Source organism: Callorhinchus milii, unplaced genomic scaffold, assembly GCF_018977255.1.
Source record: "Callorhinchus milii isolate IMCB2004 unplaced genomic scaffold, IMCB_Cmil_1.0 Scaffold1, whole genome shotgun sequence".
Lineage (NCBI taxonomy): Eukaryota > Metazoa > Chordata > Chondrichthyes > Chimaeriformes > Callorhinchidae > Callorhinchus > Callorhinchus milii.
Window position 1 is genome coordinate 103,200,457 of NW_024704742.1, and position 22,440 is coordinate 103,222,896.

The window sequence follows — 22,440 nt, forward strand, 5'->3', positions numbered from 1 at the left end:
CACCCTCCCTTGCCTCCTTCAAAACCCATTTCAAGACCCTCCTCTTTGACTGTGCCTTTGATCACCCTCCTTTCCCCCCCCCCACCCCCAAACACACCCTCCCCGATCATGAGTTCGGATCTTAACAAACTCCAACACACAATTGTTCTTAGTTTTCTGATGCATGGCATCTGACACATGCCACCATACATAAGAGTATCCAAATCAGACTGAGAGTTACACATTCACATGCCACCTATGTACGGAAATTTCCCTGTATCTCGAATGTAGACTCCCTGCTCCCAGACTCACTGTCCCTCCAAGTCCTGCCGATAAGCTAGGCTGCCTTGTCTGTCATCAACAGTACTATGGACTCACCTAGCACAACAACCAGACACCCGAGACCGCCATGGAGGGTTAACTTGATTCTGCATTCCGTTGCCAAGCATGTCACATTGGGGTCAGCTCAGCTCTAAGGAGACTTTGCCTACCTCTCTTCTAAGGAGGGAAAATCCTATAGCCTACAACATTGTTCATATTCAGGCTTATCTTATTCTTTCTCAATCTCTCAGGTTCTTCCCCACATTTCAAGACTGAGGATTGCCTCACTTCCCTCAGTCTTTCCTTCATCCCACAACCAATAAAGGCATTTAAAACTCAAACTTGGCATCACCTAAGTACCACTCCTTGACCAAATCAATCAATGAGAGATTGATTTATCTCTCATTTTTTCAACTTCACCTCACTTTAGTGATGATGTACTTAGCTCTTTACCTTGATTATACAATAAAAGAAAATGAACCGCCCTCATTTGGATGGTGTGCCCCCCGCCCCCCACACCCCTCCCCCGCCCCCCAACGCACACACAAAAATAAAAGATAGCAAGGAAATACATTGTGTACATTACCGCTGTCAGCAGCCAACGCAACCTGCAGTGAAGCATGTGACTGTTTCAGTCTGTATTGAATGCAATAATTGCACTGATGTTAAAAATTGGTAATTTGGTTGTCATTAATCACACAATTCTCGATGTTGCGCCTACCAGTGAAAGAGTGACTTTATTCAAACACTAACACTATTGTGACTTGTGCAAAGTTTAAATTGAATGAATAGTCTGAATTAAACCTTGAGCATTTTTGTAACTGTCTCTCTGACAGTGCTCAGATTCTGTTCTTTGTTTGCTGTGGGCTATGAATGCTGGGTCTTGTGCACAAATGGTCCCTTGATCAGTGAGCTGCAGGATAATGTGTCATATTCTGATTTCATATAAATCTATTCATTGACTTTGCAGAAGCTGCCAGTGACAATCTTAGGTTCTAAGGCACTCTGTACTGGTGGCTCTGGTTACACTACCTGACAATTAAAAAAACAAGGAAACAATGCTAACTGCCGACAGCAATGCTGTCAATACAAGGTCACTGTAACTGGATCACTGAGTATATGTGTTAACTCATCTTAGTATGTTTTGTTATTTTCCTCTATTGGGCCTGTTGTGTCCACTCTGTATCACTCTCTTTGCTACTTTGTGATTGGGGGTTCCTGTGGCTGTGCCTGTTTTACCTGGCCCTGAGGTGGATTGATCCAGTACCACAGAGTTGCCTATCCAGTGGCTTATATGACGTCATCCGCAGACATGGGGTAAATTTCCACATGTATGCGAATGATACCCAACTCTACCTCTCTGCCTCCACCCTGAACTCCAGGACTACTGACCGATTGCCTGTCCGACATCAAGTCCTGGACGTGGGCCAACTTTCTCCAATTCAACGTCAGCAAGACCGAGGCCCCCCTGATTGGCTCGTGCCAGCACCTCCGCACCTCAGGCACTGGCAGCATCAGCATCCGTGGCTGCACACTCAACCTCACTAAGCCCATCAGGAACCTGGGTGTCTTGTTTGACCCGGAACTGTCCTTTCTCCCCCACATCTACGCCATGACCGGCACTGCCTACCACCACCTCCGCAACATTGCCAGACTCCGCCACTGCCTCACCTCTCAGGCTGTCGAAACCCTCACCCACGCATTCGTCACCTCAAGGCTAGATTACAGGAACTCCCTCCTCGTCGGCCTTCCCAACTCTTCCCTTCACAAGCTGCAGATCATCCAAAACTCTGCAGCTCGTGTACTCTCACGCACCAGGTTCTGTGACCCCATCACTCCCACCCTCGCCCGACTCCACTGGCTCCCCATCCCCCAGAGGATCGAGTTCAAGATCCTCATTCTCGCCTTTAAGACCATCCATGGCCTTGCCCGATCCTACCTCTCTGACCTGCTGACTCCCTACCAACCTGACCGCTCCCTCCACTCATCAGGCTCCGGCCTGCTCCATGTCTCCCGCCCGATCGACCCTACCATCGGTGGCCGGGCTTTCAGCCTCTCTGCCTCCACACGGTCCCTTTGCTTCACTTCCTCCCTTGCATCCTTCAAGGCCAGTCTCAAGACCCTTGTCTTTGATCGTGCCTTTGGTCTCCCTCCCACCTCTCTGCCTTCTCTCACCCCTACACCACCCCTCTCCCATGCTCGGGCCCCGACATCTGACTGTTCAGTGCTTTGGGACGTCCTCCCGATGTGAAAGGCGCTCTATAAATGTAATTTTGTTGTTGTTGTATATAAAAACTTTATCGATTGAAGGACCTTGGATATGGTTGTTAGACAAGGCTCCATCTCCATCCCTGGTTCATTTCCTGCTACATTAATTGATGTAACTTGCAGTGCAGGAAGCACTGTCTTGTTGAATGTATATTCTTGGGGTGAGTACCGGCAGTCAGGTTGAATGTACAATGTCAGATTGAGTGTGCATTGTCATGTTGTGTGAGGGTGCATGTTTTGGCTGAGTGTGCACTCTGGCTGAATATACATTCCTTAATTGAGTATGAACATTTGGTTTGAGTGTGTGTTTCCTGGTTGAATATGCATCCCTGGTTTAGTGTATTTTTTCTGAATGACTGTACACACCTTGGTTGAGTGTGCCCTCTGGTCTTGGGTGCTCTCTCTGGTTGAGTGTGCACTATTGGGTTGAGAATGCCACATGTGCTACTGATTCCTTCTTTCTACCTATGCAAACATTATAGACTTGGGGCGAGGGTTGCGTACCATGATCTTTGACCCATGCAGATTAAAACCATGTGGTGTATTGTGAATGTAAGATTAGCTTAACCTATTGTCCTCCAGAGATATGGAGTCAGTATAGATTTAATCTGGTTCTTATAGAAAGTCATATCAGTGTTCGTGTCACAGAGTAAGTACCCTGTGATGAAAGTTAGTTGTAAATAGGTTTAACATTGTGCTGAGTCAGCATTAAACAGTTGTTTCACTCACAGTGCCATACATTCTGCTGGTCAGTAAAGTTACCACTTTGGTAGTGCTCAGTTACAGAAGATTTCCTCATAAGTTGCACCAAATAATGGAATTTCATCCACTAGAGTATAATGTGTTGTAAGATTAATATTTTGTCACCATTCTTCTTTACACACTCCCGCATCTTTTCACAAGTGGACTCTGAAAAGCATTAGTTAGACCAATCTGTCCTCTCTGATACCTGAGATTCCATTGTCTTAGCTTTTAAGACCCATTTTTTTTCATGGTATCAGTCTGGGACAGTTGGTAGCACTCTCGCCTCTAAATCAGAAGGTTGTGGGTTCAAGCCCCAGTTCCGGACTTGTAACTTATAGTCCAGGCTGACACTCCAGTGCAGTGTTGGGGGTGGGCGGTATTGTTGAGGGTTCCGTCTTTTGGATGAGGTGTGAAACTGAGGTCCTGTCTGCCTCTTCAAATGCATGTTAATGATCCCATGGCACTATTTGAAAAGAGAAGGGAGTTTCTCCTGGTGTCCTGGCAACTATCCCCCAAATAAAATTGGTCATTCACTTCATGGTTGTTTGTAGGATATTGCTGTATGTAAACAGACTGCTGCTTACACTTGAAATGCAGTCACTATGCTTCATACTATATTCTATGAAGTGCTTTGAAATGTCCTCCTGACATGAAAGGCATTATACCAAATGCAAGTATTATAATTTTTTGTTAATGTTTAAGATCGCACATTCTTGTGGAACATTCTTAAATTCAATCTTAATTTGGAACCCAATCTTTTGCAGTTCATAAAAAGAACCAGCTTCCAAATTAAAATTTAGATTTGTGGAAAAATCTTATGAAATTTGACATTATAGGACAAAGTGACTTTACATGCTAAGATTTTTCAGCTTCCACTATCCCAAAAGGACCACTGGATAGAGGGTTGGGAGCTTGATTCCAGGCTCAACTCTCTTGTGTGCTGAGATCAATTCTCGCTTCCCTGTTGTCACCCAGGCTCAGATCCATTAACCTAGCACAGACCACCGGTGGATCATGGGACCTTACTGGCCTCTATGGCTTAGTTTCAGTGCTTGCACTTAAGAATTTGTGTATTGATTTATGAGAGAGATGTGGTTTTGCATTGATAGAGTGATTCTTAAAGATGAGTCAGTTTCAACAAGGCATTAAATTCTGTGCTTAACTTGGCTCAGAAAGCATTATTCTCTTGATCAGTTCTCTTCATCATTTTCAAACTGTACGTTATCCACCATTGCTTGATTTTCGTGAGAGTTGGAAATTTACTTAGTTCTGATGTCTCCTTAGCCCCTCTGTGGATCGACATGGTGTTAAAATTTAAGATCCCACAAAATTTTGGGAAACGTCTTAAATGTAATCTCAATTAGAAGCCAGTTTTCTGCATTTGTTTGAGTGCTGTGAAAAGCTGGCAACCAAATGAAGACTGAGTTCGAGCATTTTCCAAAATTCTGTACAATCGTAAACGTTCTGTACAAATAATCTAGATGAGGATATCGAAGTTAATATATCTAAATTCGTGGATGACACAAAACTAGGAGGAAGTGCCAACACAGAGGACGACATTAAAAAAATCCAGCGAGACATAGATAGGTTAGGTGATTGGGTAGGGAGGTGGCAGATGAAGTATAATGTAGCGAAGTGGGAAGTCATCCACCTAGGTAGCAAAAACAGTAGAGCGGGTTATTTTTTAGAAGGGGAGAGATTAGAATGTGTTAGCGTCCAGAGGGACTTGGGTGTCCTTGTACACCAATCACAGAAAGTTAGTCTGCAGGGGCAGCAGCAATTAGGAAGGCGAACGGTATGTTAGCATTCATTATGAAAGGATTAGAGTATAAGAGTAGGGAAGTCTTGCTGCAACTCTATAGGGCCCTGGTGAGACCACACCTGGAATACTGTGTCCAGTTTTGGTCTCCTCATTTAAGGAAGGATGTACTTGCCTTGGAAGGGGTGCAGCGTAGGTTTACTAGGTTAGTGCCAGGGATGAAGGGGTTGAGTTACGAGGATAGGCTGACCAATTTGGGCCTATATTCTCTAGAATATAGAAGAATTAGAGGTGATCTTATAGAAACCTATAAGATCATCAAAGGGCATGATAGAGTAGATAGTGGGAGATTGTTTCCCCTGGTTGGAGAAACTAAAACCAGGGGTCACAACCTTAAAATCAGAGCCCAGCCCTTTCGCACTGAGTTGAGGAAGAACTTCTTCACTCAGAGGGTGGTGAATGTATGGAACTCGCTACCCCAAAGGGCTGTTGATGCTCAGTCCTTGAACATATTCAAGACTGAGATAGATAGATTTCTTATTGCAAAAGGGATTAAGGGATATGGGGATAAGGCAGGGTCAGGTTATTAGCTGGAGTTAGATTAGAAGATCAGCCATGATTGAATGGCGGGGCAGGCTCGAAGGGCCGAATGGCCGACTCCTGCTCCTACATGTTATGTTATGTAAAAAATACACATCAGTGTATTTAAGGCTAGGACCATGTGATGTTTCAGATCCTCTGTCTGACTCGCTTTCATTGGTAACTTCAATAAGCATTCTTACCCTGCTAGCTATTTTCTGGTACCTTTATCTTGCCCAGTTAACAATTCATTCATTAATGCAGAAAGTCAAATGAAAGGCCAGGTCAGCATCCCAACAGAATTTAAATTAACAGTGTGAGCTTTTCAATCTCAAGCAGGATCAGCTTTACTTGTTGGAGATTTCTTGTTAATTCTGATGGGATTTAACTAGTGATCACTGAGATTAATTCACAATTCTTTTCATCTCTCTGGGCCTGCTCCCTGAGACTCGATTGCTTCTCTACAACCTTGTTCTTTGGTTTTACTGCAATATCTTTCTTTACCTTACAATAACCAAGGATTCCTCATTAAGATGCCTTGTTCATGCCTACAGATAGTCACTGCATTTGAAATGGTTACTGTAAAGCACTTAGAAATGTTTTGATGTATAAAGTGCTATAGAAATCCCACTATTGGGTAAAAATTCTGTTCAGTATTACACGCATTGCCTATGGCGATGTCAGTCTTTCAGGGGATTTCCCATTATAGTCTTCTGTGTAAAGCTGAATGCAATTTTTATCCATATTTGCTTGGACACTATGTAAGAACTAAATCCATTAGCATGATGAAGGTGCGGTGAATATGTTTCTCTTTCCCTGGCACCTAATCAGGCAACTCACTAATCATATTTTGTAGCCTGAGTCATATGATTGTGATCAAGCTCATTCAGATTCATTTATACTAATCCATAAAACTGGTAACCAACTGGGTACCTTGTTTAAAATCTAATATGTTTATATGGGATTGAATCTAAATCTGGAGTCAGACACCTTTTAATAGAGGTGGCTGTTATTCTGGCACGGGACTCCCGCCAGAATAAACAGTTCCCCTTAATTGAGACTGCTACTGCCCTGCTCGCCTTTAACAGAGAAGTCAGTAATGAAGGGTACTGGAAGTGGAAACTGGCTCCAGTTAATTTTCTGGGTTTGAAAGTGTACAAACAAACAGTAGAGCTTCATAACATCCTTTCAGAAATGTGGAATGCTGGCCTACTCAATGTCGGAGGCTGACCGACTTAGTAACCTGCCAAGAAATATATAGCAAAAGGAATCACTAAATAAGGTAAAAATCACCTCTCAGAAAAAGATATTTGTACAGTCAAGCCACCAGCCACAATGTGCTTCTCAAACTATCAGGTTAACTAATTCACATCAGAGGAAGTGATATTCAATTCTTCACTAGCAAGAGAGTCTGAATATGTGAGTTACAATCAACTGGCCATGAAAAGCTACAGTGTAAGATCGTCCAAGGCAGGATATAGGCTGCAGGCGATTTAGGAAAACGAGGTATATGTGTTGCGACCTGAGATAACTTAATGTACAAAGTGTGTTTGTTCTAAATTTGGGTGTGGAAGTGTACAAAAGGGTAATTTTGAGCCTAGGAAATATATGCATTCCTAAATCTAAAACTGGATTCTCTTCCTCCATCTCACCATTAGTAACTGAGCCTTCAGCTATTATGTACCCATTCTCTGGAACTCTATTAAAATAATAATAATCCTTACAATTGATATAGTGCCTTATCACGTAGTTGAGACATCTCAAAGTGCTTCACAGAATATATTGTAAAGTGGAATGATTGTATTTTGTGGGTGAACCGCAGCAGCCAATTATAATAATAATAATAATCCTTGCATTTGATATAGCGCTTTTCACATTGGGAGGACGTCCCAAAGCGCTTCACAGAACACACTGTAAAGTGAATTGACTGTATATTTGTGGGCGAACGCGGCAGCCAATTGCGCACAGCAATGTCCCACAAACAGTCGTAGATTGAAAAATGACCAATTTAATTATTGTTTTTGTTTTTTTGGAGGGATTATTATTAGGCATGTGGAGTAAGGAAACTTGCCCAAGGTTTCGCCCTGCCTGGAATTGAACTCAGGTCTCTCGCTTGCAAAGCGAGTGCTCTAACCACTGAGCTACAGGACTCCTCCTTATACAATTGCACACAGCAGTGTCCCACAATCTATACTAAAATTCTTTCCTTGGAATGATCCAAGGAAAGGATCTCTATCTCTCTCTCTTTGACTACAAAAACTTGCCTTAAAACTTGATGGCCAGTCTTTGCCTAACACCCTCAAAATCCCATTCATTTCCACCCTGTTTTGTGATTCCCCATCATCTTTTTTCCAGGCATTTCTGATAGAATTGTGGTGCTTCTGTTTCTAGGTGAGATTGTGCTTTTGGCTGTCATACCTGTGAATCACTCACTTGCTTCAAACCTAGTCCCAATGCAGTATTATTGCTCTGCACTGCTTCAGATTGCTCCGTAAAGGTATCAACTGGAAGATACAAGAAGCATCTATCTCAATTGTTGATTCATGTTGGTATTGGGGGTTTGTTGTTGACACAACGTTTTGTTTGGACACTGTCCTTCAGGACCTCGTTGAGAAGGGGCAATGGATACTCTGGTCATTCTGGTTTTGCTTTGAGTATAATTATTTCCAAAGTGCGCAGACATTTCAAAATGTATTCCATGTGGCAATTAGAGCCACAATTTTACCCAGACTTTGAACACTGTCATGTTTAAGGAATTGTGCCAGTTATGAATGTACTTGTGAAAAGCCTTGAATTTTACCCCTTTTATCTGTAAATGGAGACAGGGTGAGTGGTGGATTCAGGTGTATGGTCATTTTACCTAGAATTTTCTTGCAGAGTAACGGTGAGAAAGCAAAAGAAGAAACAATCAATCTGATGGACCGTCTGAGCAACATCCTGGTGCAGCGCAAAGTGGAAATGGTCCATTCAATCGAGGAGACCCATTCTTCAAAGCTGGAGAGACTCCGGAGTCAAATGGATGAATATCAGGGGATGCTGGAATACAGTGGCTTGGTGGGATATGCTCAGGAGGTACTGAAGGAAACGGACCAATCCTGCTTTGTGCAAACAGCAAAGCAGCTACACACTAGGTGGGTTCTTGTGGAGAAGTAAGGATGTCACTCATTCCTGTACCAACCACAGCACTCACATGTTTTGCATGGAGGCTGGGTATATATAGAGTATACACTTAAATAAATGCAGAACATAGTCTTAAAAAATAGTTAAGGTGGTTAAAAGGAAATGAAGGGTACATTTCTTTCCACAAAGTGTTGCGAGAATGTAGAATGAATTGCCCCAGAACCATAGACGTAGAATTGATTGAGTTGTTTAAAAGAGAAATAGATAGCTAGAGAGTATGAGAGTTAAGGGATTGTAGAGATTAGAAGCTGCTATCAGATAATAAAATAGTTCAGTGAGTTGAATGGTCTCTATTTTGCAACATTCTTAATATCACACTAGAATGTGCAGTTCTGATGACCTATGAGCAGGGCTTCATTCCAAAACTCAGGAGGAGCTGAGCCGGTCTGGAGGTTCCCTGCTTTGGGATGGTGCAATAACTTCTCTCTAACATGCTTTGACTTTTACAAGTACTGGAGGTTAAGCAACAACAGAATTGTTTTCATTTGGAAGAAAAAGGTCACGTAGCTATCATCCCTGAACTGCATCATTCACAGCACCTGGAGGATTCCTATCGGAACAAAAAATGTTCCAACATAATGGTTTCCACCAGTGCTCCCTAGGACTGAGCCAGCAGATCCGCTCCATGTGTCACACTTGCCAAACCCCAGCAACAATTCAATCTGAGAAAAAGTAACTTCCAGCAGCCATTACACCATTTACAACACCCATTTACAGGCTAGGCATACACTCTGCAGCAATGAATGCAAAATGTGTCCCAATGGCCTCAAAGCAAAATCACTGGCCTCTCTCCAGCACCCTGAAAGGCAAATAAGCCCATTTCTGTTGCCACGCTCACAGTCAGCTTTGTAACGTAGTACATCTTTGGTCTGAAGAGTGCTGTTTCGACAAGCCTTTTGTAATTCTGTCTCTCTGAAGGAAAGGCTTTACGATTGGTAACACTTTTGTGTTTCAGGATTCGTACAGCCACTGAATCACTGAAAACCTTCCAGCCAGCTGCGGAGCCTTCCTTCACAGAATTCACTCTGGACACTTCCAGGGAAGAGGAGCTCCTCAAACACTTGTCCTTCACATATGGTGAGTGTCTCTGCAGTAAATCTTCACTTGGATTCATATCCCTGACTGTGCTGGCTGTACTTTAGCTAAAATAAGTCAGCAAGGTTTGGCGTCCTGTCCAATTCCTTGTGGTAGTCCAACAGAGTGACAGGGTGGTAGAGTTTGACAGAGTACAGGGTGTCCAGAAAGTTCTCCTACCCCTGATTACAAAACAGCAATATGAGACTATGGAGGAGCTGAAACAAACTGTCAGAATGCATTTTGCCTCGTCACTCCATCTTGTTGCACTGAACATGGCAGTAATTCATTATCTGCCATGAAAATGAAGATGCTCACACCGATCACAAAGAATGATATTTGCATAACTCAGCTTCATCTTTTCAGCTCCACCGTACACGGTTAGTATTATGTCCTATGCCTAGGAGAGGTACAATATAGATACACAAACACCGCTAATTTTTTAATTGATATTCCACCAGAGCAGGGTCCAAAGCAAAAGGGATAATTGTATGGACTGTGCTGAGTTAGCTGATCTGAGCCACGGCTTTGCTGTGTCTGGATAAGGAAAGAGAAAATCACCTTGGTTTCCTTTTCCTGAGTAGTGTTCAGTGAATACTGCTGGAATGTGCATAGATGTGACTATCAGGCAAGGAAAGAACTGAGCTGTTAGTTGCTGTCTCAGCTCACTCGTGGAGAGTGACTTTATAAGAGAAGTACAGAACTGCAGCCAAACCCCAGTTAGTGACTTTGAGAGAGGTAAATCTGAGAAAATTAATAATTTTAGTAATATAAAATAATATTAATAATAAAATATCATTTTTATTGTAAATTAATAACACTTTTGTAGTTTAGTAAATTACTACTAAATAGTAAATTACTACTATTGACTAAGACTAGGTAGAATTTTGGGTCTCTGGAGTTATTACTAAATTACTACTAAACAGTAATTTAGTAATAACTCCAGAGACCCGAAATTCTACCTCGTCTTAGTCAGTAAGATTATCTTACATTTTGCACAAAATTCTTAGAAATCAGTTTTCATTTGAAAGCTGGTTCTTTTAAGAACTGAGGAGATCTGGAAATGTTGGTTGTGGGTGGGAGCGTTTTCACTAAGAATAAGAACAGAGTGATTAGTTCAGATAATTAGTCATTAATATATATATTTAACACAGAACTCTTAGTTTGATTTAGAGGCCATTCAACCCATCAGACCAGTTCATTGTACCTTGTTGTCCACATGTTTCACATACCTATCTAACCCCCATACCCACCCCCAAAAAAGTTGTAACGCAGAATTATGTTTTTTAAAGCAAAGGAGCAAATGGTATAAAGTAAACGAACAATAAATGTGTTTACGTAATGAAGCACATCATTGGCAGTCAAGGAAGAGGCTAAATGGAATATCTGGTCAGTTTAAATTCCACGATAAGGCTACTGGACCAACAGATAAGTGCGATTAATATCATACTAGAATTGGAAAGTGACCTTTTGCACCATGTGCTGTGTTAGCAGTCCTTGTCAATGACTCTCATTTACAATTTTCCTGACTGCCAGGACTGCAATCTTTTCACAATAAATCTCCTCCTTTCCTGAATCCATTTCTAAGAGATTGACGTTTTCATATTGCATTTCCCCCACACATCTGTTGCATGGTTCAAATCCACCATTTTCTTAAAAAAAATCTGAATTTTAAGAGAAGAAATGCCACTTTAATACAGATCCTCCACTTGCACCACCATCATGTGCAGCATTACCAAGAAGTGCAGTTGAGCTATTTCCATGCCTGTGCTATTGGAAGGTCACTAGCAGGTGTGCACAACTCTACTCTATGTATTTTATTTCCCCTTTCCTCCATTATTGTGGCTACTGTCCACTCACCCCAGTGCCGCACTTGGGCAAGAAATAACTGTGTGGACAGTTGAGCCTAAAGCTGTGTTGTGTTCCCTGTGGTGCAGCCTGTTGCCTCAGCTCATCTACTTCCTTGTATAAAGATTATGCACAATTCAGGGGAGGCGATAAAACAGCAGTATTCCCAACAGGATTTGTGTCAATCATATTGTACCTGTACAGGACGTGTATCACTCTGATTCCATTCCGATTCTGTGAATAAAATCTCTTGAGTACCTGCGAGTTGCTGTGATGCACAATATGTACGGATCCTTTGTGAATACTGTGTTTTTGACTCCAATCACTGTAGATGTAACTGGTACATTTATATCAATTATTCCTGTAGTAATACCTTAGCATCTGACACTTCAGGTAAGAAATTAGTCTTTTTCAGCTCAGTTAAATTTCACACTGACTCTGGCATTCTGCTGCTTTAATGGGGACTTAATTCAATTGGATCAATACATGCCTTAAGATTGATGATAAACGATGCTTTCAGGCTGGTCTTACCCTCCACGGACACGACCTGCACTGAAGCAGGATGTTGTTTAGATTATATGCTACATGTTTCATGCCATTTACAGACTAAATTCAGGACCTGATGGTAGTAATACAGTCTGTTATTGATTCAGTAAGAATCGCTTTCAAAATATTAATGGCTCTGACTCTCACTTTTCAAGATACATTATCCACTAAAAGCCTGAGTGCGGATATTGACTTTCTGGTGTTTACTTGATGTTCAAGCTGTTGAGCCATATCTAGAGCCTCTGTAGATATTTGGGTATAAACACTCTATACCTGCATTCGCTCACAAAACACAGTCACTGCACTTTACAGTATAGCCTGTGAAGCACACTTCTTTTTGACTTGAAAGATGTATATTATTATTTTTTAAAAAAAAGAACTTAGGTGAAGGGATGAGACCCATAACATTAAGTTTAAAAAGAGTAGCAGAGTGATAAGGTAAATCAAGTGGAAGTCCAACATTTTGGACTTTAAATCCTGTAGATTTATTTTAACTGCTTTGAAACCTCCTCTGAGACATGAAAGGCACAATATAGTGTAAATTGTATTTTTGGGGGGTTAGTCATGTAACTGATGGATGTGGAAACCCATCACCATAAGTACAATTATCCAGAACGATGATGACGAAACAACGACTTGCATTTCTATAGCACCTTTCACTCAGTGTAGAGGACTAAATAAATGCAAGGTGGTGATTCAGAATGCTTATCCAGACTGATTTCCCCTTGGGTATGCCACCTACATTTGACATTTCCCTATGTCTGGAATGAAATGTACATTCTCTCCCTGGGAGGTAAGTACCTTGTTTTACAGAGTATTATTAATTAATAATTTTGCAGAGTATTAGGCGGAGGTTTGCAAATGGACATTGGGATATTTCTGGACTTTAACCAGCTATAACCACATATCTTGTTAGGAAGGGCATGTACGAGGAAGATAAAGGAACTCTACAATCTTGAGATCTTGAGAATGAATGAGTTAGTGCGCAGTAAAGATGTAGGGAGGGTGCAGAGTGTGTAAGTGTGTGTTGTATAATAAGAGTAATCCTATCATTTGATGTAGTGGCTTTTATGTCAATAAGACATTTCAAAATGCTTCAAAAGAATTACTGTAAAGTGGAATGAATTGGGGTTGAATTGTGTTGAGCTTGAGAGGAATGAGAGAGGAATGAGCGGGAGCAGTGGCTGAAATAGTGTTAATAAAATCAAAGGACAGTGAAGACTGATATGGAGAGAGGATGGAAGCTGAAGGTGAGGAAAGATCCCAAGACTTTCCTTGTATCCTTTCCGGGAATATGAGAAAGGTCTCCTTTAGAAAACTAGAGGACCCTCACAAAATATATAAACAACATTTAAGTCTTGGAAAAACATAGATTTTCTGAGAGTTAAGCATTGCTTAATAGAAAAAAAATACTTTGCATGATACAGGGAAATGTGTCCTGCAAACTGGTTCAGCAATGAAAAACTTATGAAAATTCTACTTGAAGTCAGAGAGTTGGAGGAATTTATTTCAGCTCTTTAGTCCTTTTACAGGCACTTCTTGTGATGAGTAATGAAGGGATGTTTCCCACAAACAACAAATTGCTTTCATTGAATTCTCTGGTTTCACATCCATTTGATCCTGATTTTAGTGTAGCATTTTACAAATTAGTTTAGCCACTCAGGAATCATAGAATCATAGAATAGTGAAACTACTTTCAGCAATTGGTTCTGAACTTTGAGACAGAAATGTAAATAGGAATATTAAATATCAGTCAATACTGTATATAACACTACACCCCAGGTTCCAAGTGCCTTCTGATTTTAATGTTAATAAAATTGGCCATTCACTTTATGGCTTCCTTGTGGGATATTGCTGTGCGCAAATTGGATGCCGCTTTCATTTACCCAGTTACTACACTTTACAGTAAACCCTTGAAGCACTTTGAAAAGTCTTTCTGACATGAAAAATTCTATATCAAATACAAGGATTATTGTTCTTATTATTAGGTGAACACTATTGTAGATATGAGCTGTGAGTGACCTGCATATTGCTACTGTGTTTATTTACTGCATTATTGCTACTGTGGAGTCCTTAGCTCAGTTGTTAGAGCACTCGCCTCGCAAACGAGAGACAACAACAACATAACAACAAAATTACATTTATAGAGCGCCTTTCACGTCGGGAGGATAATCCCTCAAGAAAAATAAATAAAAATAATAATTTGGACACTCAGTCCACGACAGTCAAAATATGCAGTCAATTCACTTTACACTATAACCTGTGAAGCGCTTTGAGGCGTCTAGAAGACGTGAAAAGCATTATATCAGATGCAAGGATTTGTTTATTGATGTGTAGAATGCTCATTTGTCATTAATGCTTTAGTTCCAGAAGCTCCACTTATTGACCTGAAGGAGAGCCATCTATATAACCAAGGTCTCATCTGCTGGCAGCAGCCCAGCGGCACCCCTTCAGTCGACCATTACAGGCTCGAATACAGGAAACTTGACCAGGAGGGAGACTCTCCCTGGGTGTGCACTGAGGACGTGGAGAGCACGAGTAAAACCATCCCTGGCCTGGACATCGATAGTGTTTATCTCTTCAGAATCAAGGGTTGCAAAAAGTCTGTCTACAGCAACTATAGCAAGGAGGTGTCTTTCCATACGCCACCTGCCCCAGGTATGGCCTTTGGTAAAGGGAGGTGTGGGGTGGGGTGGATTACTGAATTACCTGTATAATTACAGTTGCATTTCTAACTTTAATAATAATGTATAAAATGTATTATTTTCAAAAGAGAAGAGCAGGTCTTCAAAGCTCTCGATGAAGACTTTTTCAAGCCCTAAACAACACTTGTGGTTTCTATCTCGATGCAGTTGATGGCGATTTACCTGTACATGTTAATAATGCCCCAGGGGCATTGTGTCGTACTTTTTTAATCTTTCTTTCACAGTAGTCAGTTCCATTCATTTCGTACGCACACTTGCTTTCCTTCTCTTGAGGAGGAGCCTGAAAGAAAACAGGAACAGAACCCACCTCAAAGATTATAAAGGATTTTGAAGTCATTAACCTGCCCTGAGCTGCCTTGCTTAAGATTCACTTAGAGAGAAAAAAAATTTGGTCACTTAATCCACAACTGTTTGTGGGACATTGCTGTATGCAGTTGGCTGCCACAATTTCACCCACAAAATATACAATCAATTCATATACTGTACAGTATATTCTGTGAAGCGCTTTGAGACGTCTTAAAGATGTGATAAGACGCTATATCAAATGCAAGGATTATTATTATTAATAGTAGTATTATTATTATTGATATTGGCTTCCTGCTTAGCGAGGATTATTTTTGAACATTAAAATTCATCCCTTCTATTTGGGAATCCAGGATGACAGCACCCAAGCATTTTCAGATGGGTTTGGGCACTACCATTATTCAGAAGTTCAGGACAGTATCTCAAAACACATATTGATAAAAAAAATTAAATATCAGTGGAGTGTTTTAGGAATGACACAATCTTTGCAATACTGGCTGGATTGTTGTAAGACTTCTAATGGATAAAATTCACTCCAAGTTTTTATAGCAGTTGATAATGATAGATCCCACACGAGTAGTAACAGATATAACCTGTGGCATATTTATCACGGGTAATGTCTAAATTTTATGACTCCGGTAAAGAATTTTGCAGAGCGTACAAACCAGAGATAATGGTTAAGCTTTCTAAGGGTTAAAGGGTAAGTAAGCTGTTTATGTGTTGTGTTTTCCAGATAAATGGAATAATTGGTTTTAAGTTTAGTGGTAAATGGAAACAAATTGAGCTTTCTGTACAAATGTCACACATGACAAGGTAAAAGGATTATGGAGCAAGCTGGCAGTCTTGTTCCATTGTTAAGATTTGTAATCATGGAAAATGGAAAGAATTTCTGCTGCAAGAGCTGCTTAAACCTTAGTTTATAACATAAGCCACTTTGAAAAGGCCTTGCCATTTCTGACAGCTCAGGACCGGATTTGCAAACTCATGCTTTAGGGGCATTTTTAATAAAATAGGGATACCAGTGGATGTCAAAATATTGCATTACGAAAAAAGCCATACATCACATTGTACATGGTTCTTCTGTTTTTTTAAGTTTTCATCAGGTTTAGGCCAAGCCACGTTTTTCTAATCACTTAAAAGTCATTCATGAGCCTGAGAATGTGGATTTCACCCCCTCGCTGGTTGATCATATGTTTGTTTGTTTATTTATTTATAAATTATATTATTTCTTTATATTATATTCAGCAAATTATCAACTCTCTCTCTCTCACCTTGTTCAAGGTCCATCTCAAGACCTACCTCTTTAACTGCACTTTTGATCATCTTTCCCCTCCACACCCCCGCAGCTCATATCACCAATTTGTGTGCTCAGCCTGGACTGTTAAGTGCCTTGAGATGTCCTCCTGACGTGGAAGGTGTTATGTAAAAACAAATTGTATTGCATCAATCCCAGAAAAGCGATATTAGAAAAACATTTGGAATCGCCTCAATGATTAAAAATTAAATTTTTTTAAAAAAATTGGAGGTTGAACGAGATAGAAAGTGTTGAATCCACTTACCAAAGAGGTGCTTCACCTACTGGTAGATATTGACTGTTCATTAAAAAGTCACAAAAGTGCAGTTTCTCCCCGAGTCTCACGGGATCTTTAACGTCCACTTGAAAATAGTCAAGTATAGTTTCTAACCTGAAAGACAGCACATTGCAACTATACAGCACTCTCCCACATTATACTGCAAGGCTAGCTCCTAGACTATGACACAAGCCATGACTTGATGCCTTAAACCCACAATCTCAGACACAGGTGAGACTGCTGACAACTGAGCCAAGTTTACTAACGTGAACCTGATGGAATCAAATATGTAGCTAAAATGTTGTTCTCTGACTATAATGTATTCAACAGGCTGTACCAGTGGATGGGGCACGTCAGAACAAGTGAGCAGCTTCCTCTGCCTTTTTCCAATTTCTGAACATATCATTCATCTTCAGAAAAAGTGTAGAGGTTTTTAACATGAAGACAGTAGTGCATGTGTGATATAGCTCTTCAGTCCACAGGGATTAATTTTGCACTCATTGACCAATTTATGCAGGAAATAATAGTCAAACCCTATACAGATTATTATTAGAAGTAGGTCACTGCAACACTATGCTTGGTGTTAATGGGTTCTGCATTCATTACATAATTCTTACATAACCTGAATCCACCAAGAATCAGGCTGGACAGTGATCAGCATAATTCATTACTGCTTCACCTCATATGTTCTTGGACTCTTCTTTAATTTTTGTCTTTTTATTCATTTCTGTTTATTTCTTTTGCAAAATCTGTTCACTAGATCACAACATCACAAAATTTGTCTGGATTGATCAATCCCAACCAATCTCATCCCTCCAGAACCCCCAGCCTACCACAGCCCATCAACTCTCTCTACAAGATTATTGGTACCGTTAGGTGTTAGCCTGGCTTAGCTGGTCGGACTCTCAATTCTAAGTCAGAAGGTTGTTAGTTTAAGCCCGAGGTCAGGACCTTGAACTCAGTCTAGTCTGGAGGTGTGCTGCATTGCTGCTGTCCTTCAGATGAAACGTTAAACTCAGGTCCAGTCTGCCTGTTTAGGTAGATGTTAAATATCCCCTGCATTATCAAAAAGAGAAGAGAGTTTCTCCTGGTGTCCTGGAAAACAATACCCTTAAATAAAATTGGTCATTCATCTCATGGCTTATTATTATTATTTGTTATATTCCACATTTCAATTAATTTGCTTATTTTTCCTCAATTTCGCTTCAAACCACCTCCTCCTCGCTCCTAAATTTCCTTTAACTTAACTCTCTCAATGATGTATACCGTTTGCGAGATGAGAAGGTGGACAGGGGACCTGACTTGAAGTTGCTCCTTATTCTGTTTGATATTGTCCTGGCCAACAATCCCCCAAAATGAAATTGGTCACTCACTCCATAGCTGTTTGTGGGACATTACTGTGTGCAACTGGCTGCCCACAAAATACAAAGTCAATCCACTTTGCAGTATATCCTGTGAAGCGCTTTGAGAAGTCTCAATGGCAATCTAAATCAAATGCAAGGATTTATTATTACTATTATTGATTCAGGCTGACCTGCCTTTGTTTTGTCCCCTGGTCTTTGGGTAACCATAGCATATTGCCTGATGCTGCACTGAGGTTGTGAACCTGCTGTGTGAATACAGAGGGGATGGGAAGTGGCTGCAGTGGACCTTGTCTCCTGAAACAATTCTAATTTACTGATACGATTGCATGAACCCTTCACATTCTCTTTTAAAACACTGCTCACTTTCTGTAGATGGGGCCGAAATATTTTTTTTCTTTTGTGTTCAATTTCTCAGCCCTTTAGATCTAGATATTCGAAAATGATTCATCGGGTACTTCTTGGCAAAAGCCCCGATTGCATTTAGAGATAGCAGGAAACAACAAGTTTCCATTTTTGTAGTGCTTTATCATATGACATTTCAAATAGCACTGCAGGTAATGGCTTGTGTATTAACATGACAGTTATTTTGTGCACAGGAAAATCCCACAGTTATCAGGTGAACAACCAAATAATCTGGAGCGTTGTTGGCCAGGACAGTACGAGAAACTTCCTTGTCTTTTCAAATCGTGTTGTGGGATATTCATCTGAACAGGCAGTCGACATCTTGTCTTTTGGATGAGATTAAAACAATGTGGCCTTGTCCCCAAACTGCATTTGAATCCTAACTATGACCTTAAGTTCTAACAAAGAGGTTTATAACAAAGTTCATCTATAGTTAGCTGCAGTGGAGGATGGAACACCAGTATAGGCTGCTTCTCTGCTGTATTTCTATACTTTCACATCGGGAGGACGTGCCAACATCAACAGTGTACCATCGCATCCTGAAAATGGGGAAGGAAGTGGCAAGGATTAAATTAGGGATCTTGCAAGCATAGAAATTACAGCATAAAAGCAGATAATTAATAATTACATAAGAATTATCAAATAATAATACTAAATAACAATTATTATAACTATTAATAATTATTGAATAATAATAATCTATGCATTTGGTGTAGCTCCTTTCACATCGGGAGGACTTTCTTAATACCATTCAATGGGGGGGGGGGATTTTCTTATGGCTGGCTTTGTCACTCCAGAGTTACCTGATCAGACCAGTCTCCATTACAGAGACATTCATTGTACAGTTTGTAGTGCACTTCAAGGAGCTTTCATTTAATGGTCATTTGGCTTAGTTTGAATAGAATAGCTTGAACAGAGACTGCACAAAAAGAGCTTATTAGCAATGTTTTCCAAACAAATGCTTTACTCTCCCACCAGCATTTTTTTTAATTTGAGGAACTTTTTTTTGAAACAAACATAAGATTTTTACCCCCGGGCACCTGCTATTAGTTATAACATCATTCTTCCTTCAGTGACCCTTTTATTTAGTTTTCAAGGGCCCTTTGCAAAACAGCAATTAAAACTTGTATCAGATTTTAACAAAATAAAAACTACATGCATCCAGCTGGTAAGATATATGAAGTGTTCGCTGTGCCATCAGCTTTGAAACGTAGTCTTAAAAGAGTTACATTCCAACAAACGCTGGTTTGAACAGGTTTGAAGGCAGTTTCAACAGGATGTAGTGTAATACTTAAAGGAGCAAACCAGAAATGACAAGGAATCAGTTTGCTACCACTGGTATGCCTATGCCAAGGAATGTTCATCGTAATAATCATTTACTGGAGAGTGCTACCTACTGAGCCAGGCTGACACGTATTGAAGCTGGTAAATAATTGGTACTATAAAGCCAAGATTCTCAATAATATTAAATTGCAACTGAATTCTCTGCACTTGTTTTAACTTGTTTACCCTTTTCCAGTTAAATGTTCTCTTGGTTCTTCCTCCCTGCCGAGCATCGGAAGTCTCTGACAATGAAGTCCTTCCAGACATCTTGGCCTAACTGTACTAATTGTTTATCAGCTTCAATACGTGTCAGCCTGGCTCAGTTGGTGGCACTGTCGCCTCCGGGTCAGAAAGTTGTGGATTCAAGCCTCACTTTGTGCTCATACTCTAGGCTGTCACTCCAGTGCAGTGCTGGTGCAGTACTGCATTGACAGGGGTGTCGTCCTTTGGATGAGACATTAAAACTGTTTGCCTCTTCAGGTGAACGTTAAAGATCCTGTAACACTATTTGAAAGAGAAGGGATTTTCTCTCAGTGTCCCAGCTATTAATCCTCCAGATAAAATTATCACTGTCTGTGGGACATTGCTGTTTGCAAATTGACTGCCACATAGTTGCCACACTTTAGAGCAATTCCATGTGAAGTGCATTTCAATGTAATAGGTGCAATACTATATCAAATGCAAGTACAAAGATTACTATTACTCCTGCAGAACATGCAACAGATTCTGAGTACGTGATTCAGCATGAAATATATCTCCTCCTCTATGAGCAGCAACTATTCTGGGAATCAAGCCCAGTTCTGATGAAGTTAGGAGCAATTCCAAATATAATTAGTTCTCAGATTGGTAAAGAGCAAGAGTCTTTGCAAACTGTTTGGAGCAGTGGAATTTAAATGAGCTCTGGGTTTGAAGCACTGCCCGTGACAGCTGGGGAATAGGTCACAGTTGGGGAATTGGCACAGAATCCATGCAATGGATTGCAATGGGCAACTGAGGTGCTTTGGGGAAACAGACAGGTATGAAGGAAGTAAGAGTATTAAGTGATATGGTGAAAAGGTGGGGTAAATGGGATTGGGAAATTAGAGAAAATTAGATATTAGAAACTCATATAATGGCAGGGCAGGCTTGAAAAGACCGAATGATGTACTACTGCCCCTCTATTTACATGACAACAACAAAATTGCATGACCAGATCGCCCCAGGAGTTATGAGAAAGGAGAGTGTACTGTTAAGTGGAAAAATACCCCAATCTTGGGGCCGTTTAACTACTTTTATTTTTTCAGTTACTTCCATCTCTTTGCTGGATGATGTCATTGATTCATTTGCCCCTTGGGCGAAGAAAGATTGGGAGCCAGTGGAACAAGTACACGCAAAGCAAACAAAAGGCCCATTTAACTCTTTAGGTTCAAAGTTTGTCTGAGTTTTGGGTTGGAATCTCTCAATGGTCATTGTATGAACCTTGTGCTCTGATAATGGAATATATCTTTTAATACTTGTTCATATAAACATTCTGCAGCATCAACTGCTCGAGAAGCTACCCTGTATGAAGGATGCTATGTAAATGCAAGTTGTTATCACAATATATGAAATTGGTCTGGTCCTATATTTTAAAGACTGTCAAATCAGAAGAGGTTTTCGGGAGGAATCTAAAGGCAGTGAATAGCAACTATTACTTTATTTTAAGATGATAAAACCCCAGCAGCTTCTATTTCTAATGTGATGTAGAAAAGCCATGAAATTGATCATTTCAGGGTTTTAAGATTTTGTATTGGGTTTCCATGATACTGAATTCTTTAGTAAATTGCTGTGGGTTTATCACTTGCTCTTTATTGAAGAAGTATGGCCCCATGAAGTAAACAAGCATCTTAATCCATCAACAAGGAATTTCATTAGCTGCTCAAATAAAGCTGGTTCCTGTGTGCCTTTAAGACCTTAATACAGTGTGAAACCTTTCTCTTTAGGGTTTTGAAAACGTTGGTAGTTGGAATTCTTGTCTTCATATGCCACTATAGAGGGTTAAAGTGAATCTCTGGTACTGTGTTCCATGGTACAGTAATACACTATGGGACAACATGTGCAGCTTTCTTAAACAAGCAAGTGTAGGAATGTGGTGTCAGTGATCTGCCGCCATCCTGGATTGAGGTGACAGGTCACACTGTTTTGGACTCTTAGAGGGTCAGGTAACTATTGTTTTTTGTTTTCATACTTATTTTCTGTGTTAATTCTTTAGTTTAGGTGAATGAAAAAAATTATACAGCTCTCACCAAGACCCAGAAAAGTTTATTTTATAATTGAGCTTTCATTAGATTATTGATAATTCCTTGTATGAATTCAGACCTCAGATCAGAGGTTATGGTCGCCCCCTATTAAACATGTAAACAAAGATAAGTAACTGTTCCAGGCATCAACCATCCAATGACTTGACATTTATTTCATGACTTGGTTGAGTTAGCCAGTAACCTGTGAAGTGATTC

The 22,440-nt window shown here is 40.4% G+C and overlaps 1 protein-coding gene across 1 annotated transcript in view; it reads left to right on the forward strand.

Moving 5' to 3' along the window:
* The window catches only part of trim36 (tripartite motif containing 36), a 61,942-nt gene that overhangs the window by 23,621 nt on the left and 15,881 nt on the right, over positions 1-22,440 (forward strand). Inside the window, exons 6-8 of the mRNA XM_042333852.1 lie at positions 8,528-8,781; positions 9,786-9,907; positions 14,663-14,956. Of these exons, the coding sequence (XP_042189786.1) occupies positions 8,528-8,781; positions 9,786-9,907; positions 14,663-14,956 (670 nt within the window). The remainder of the gene's footprint in view (positions 1-8,527; positions 8,782-9,785; positions 9,908-14,662; positions 14,957-22,440) is intronic.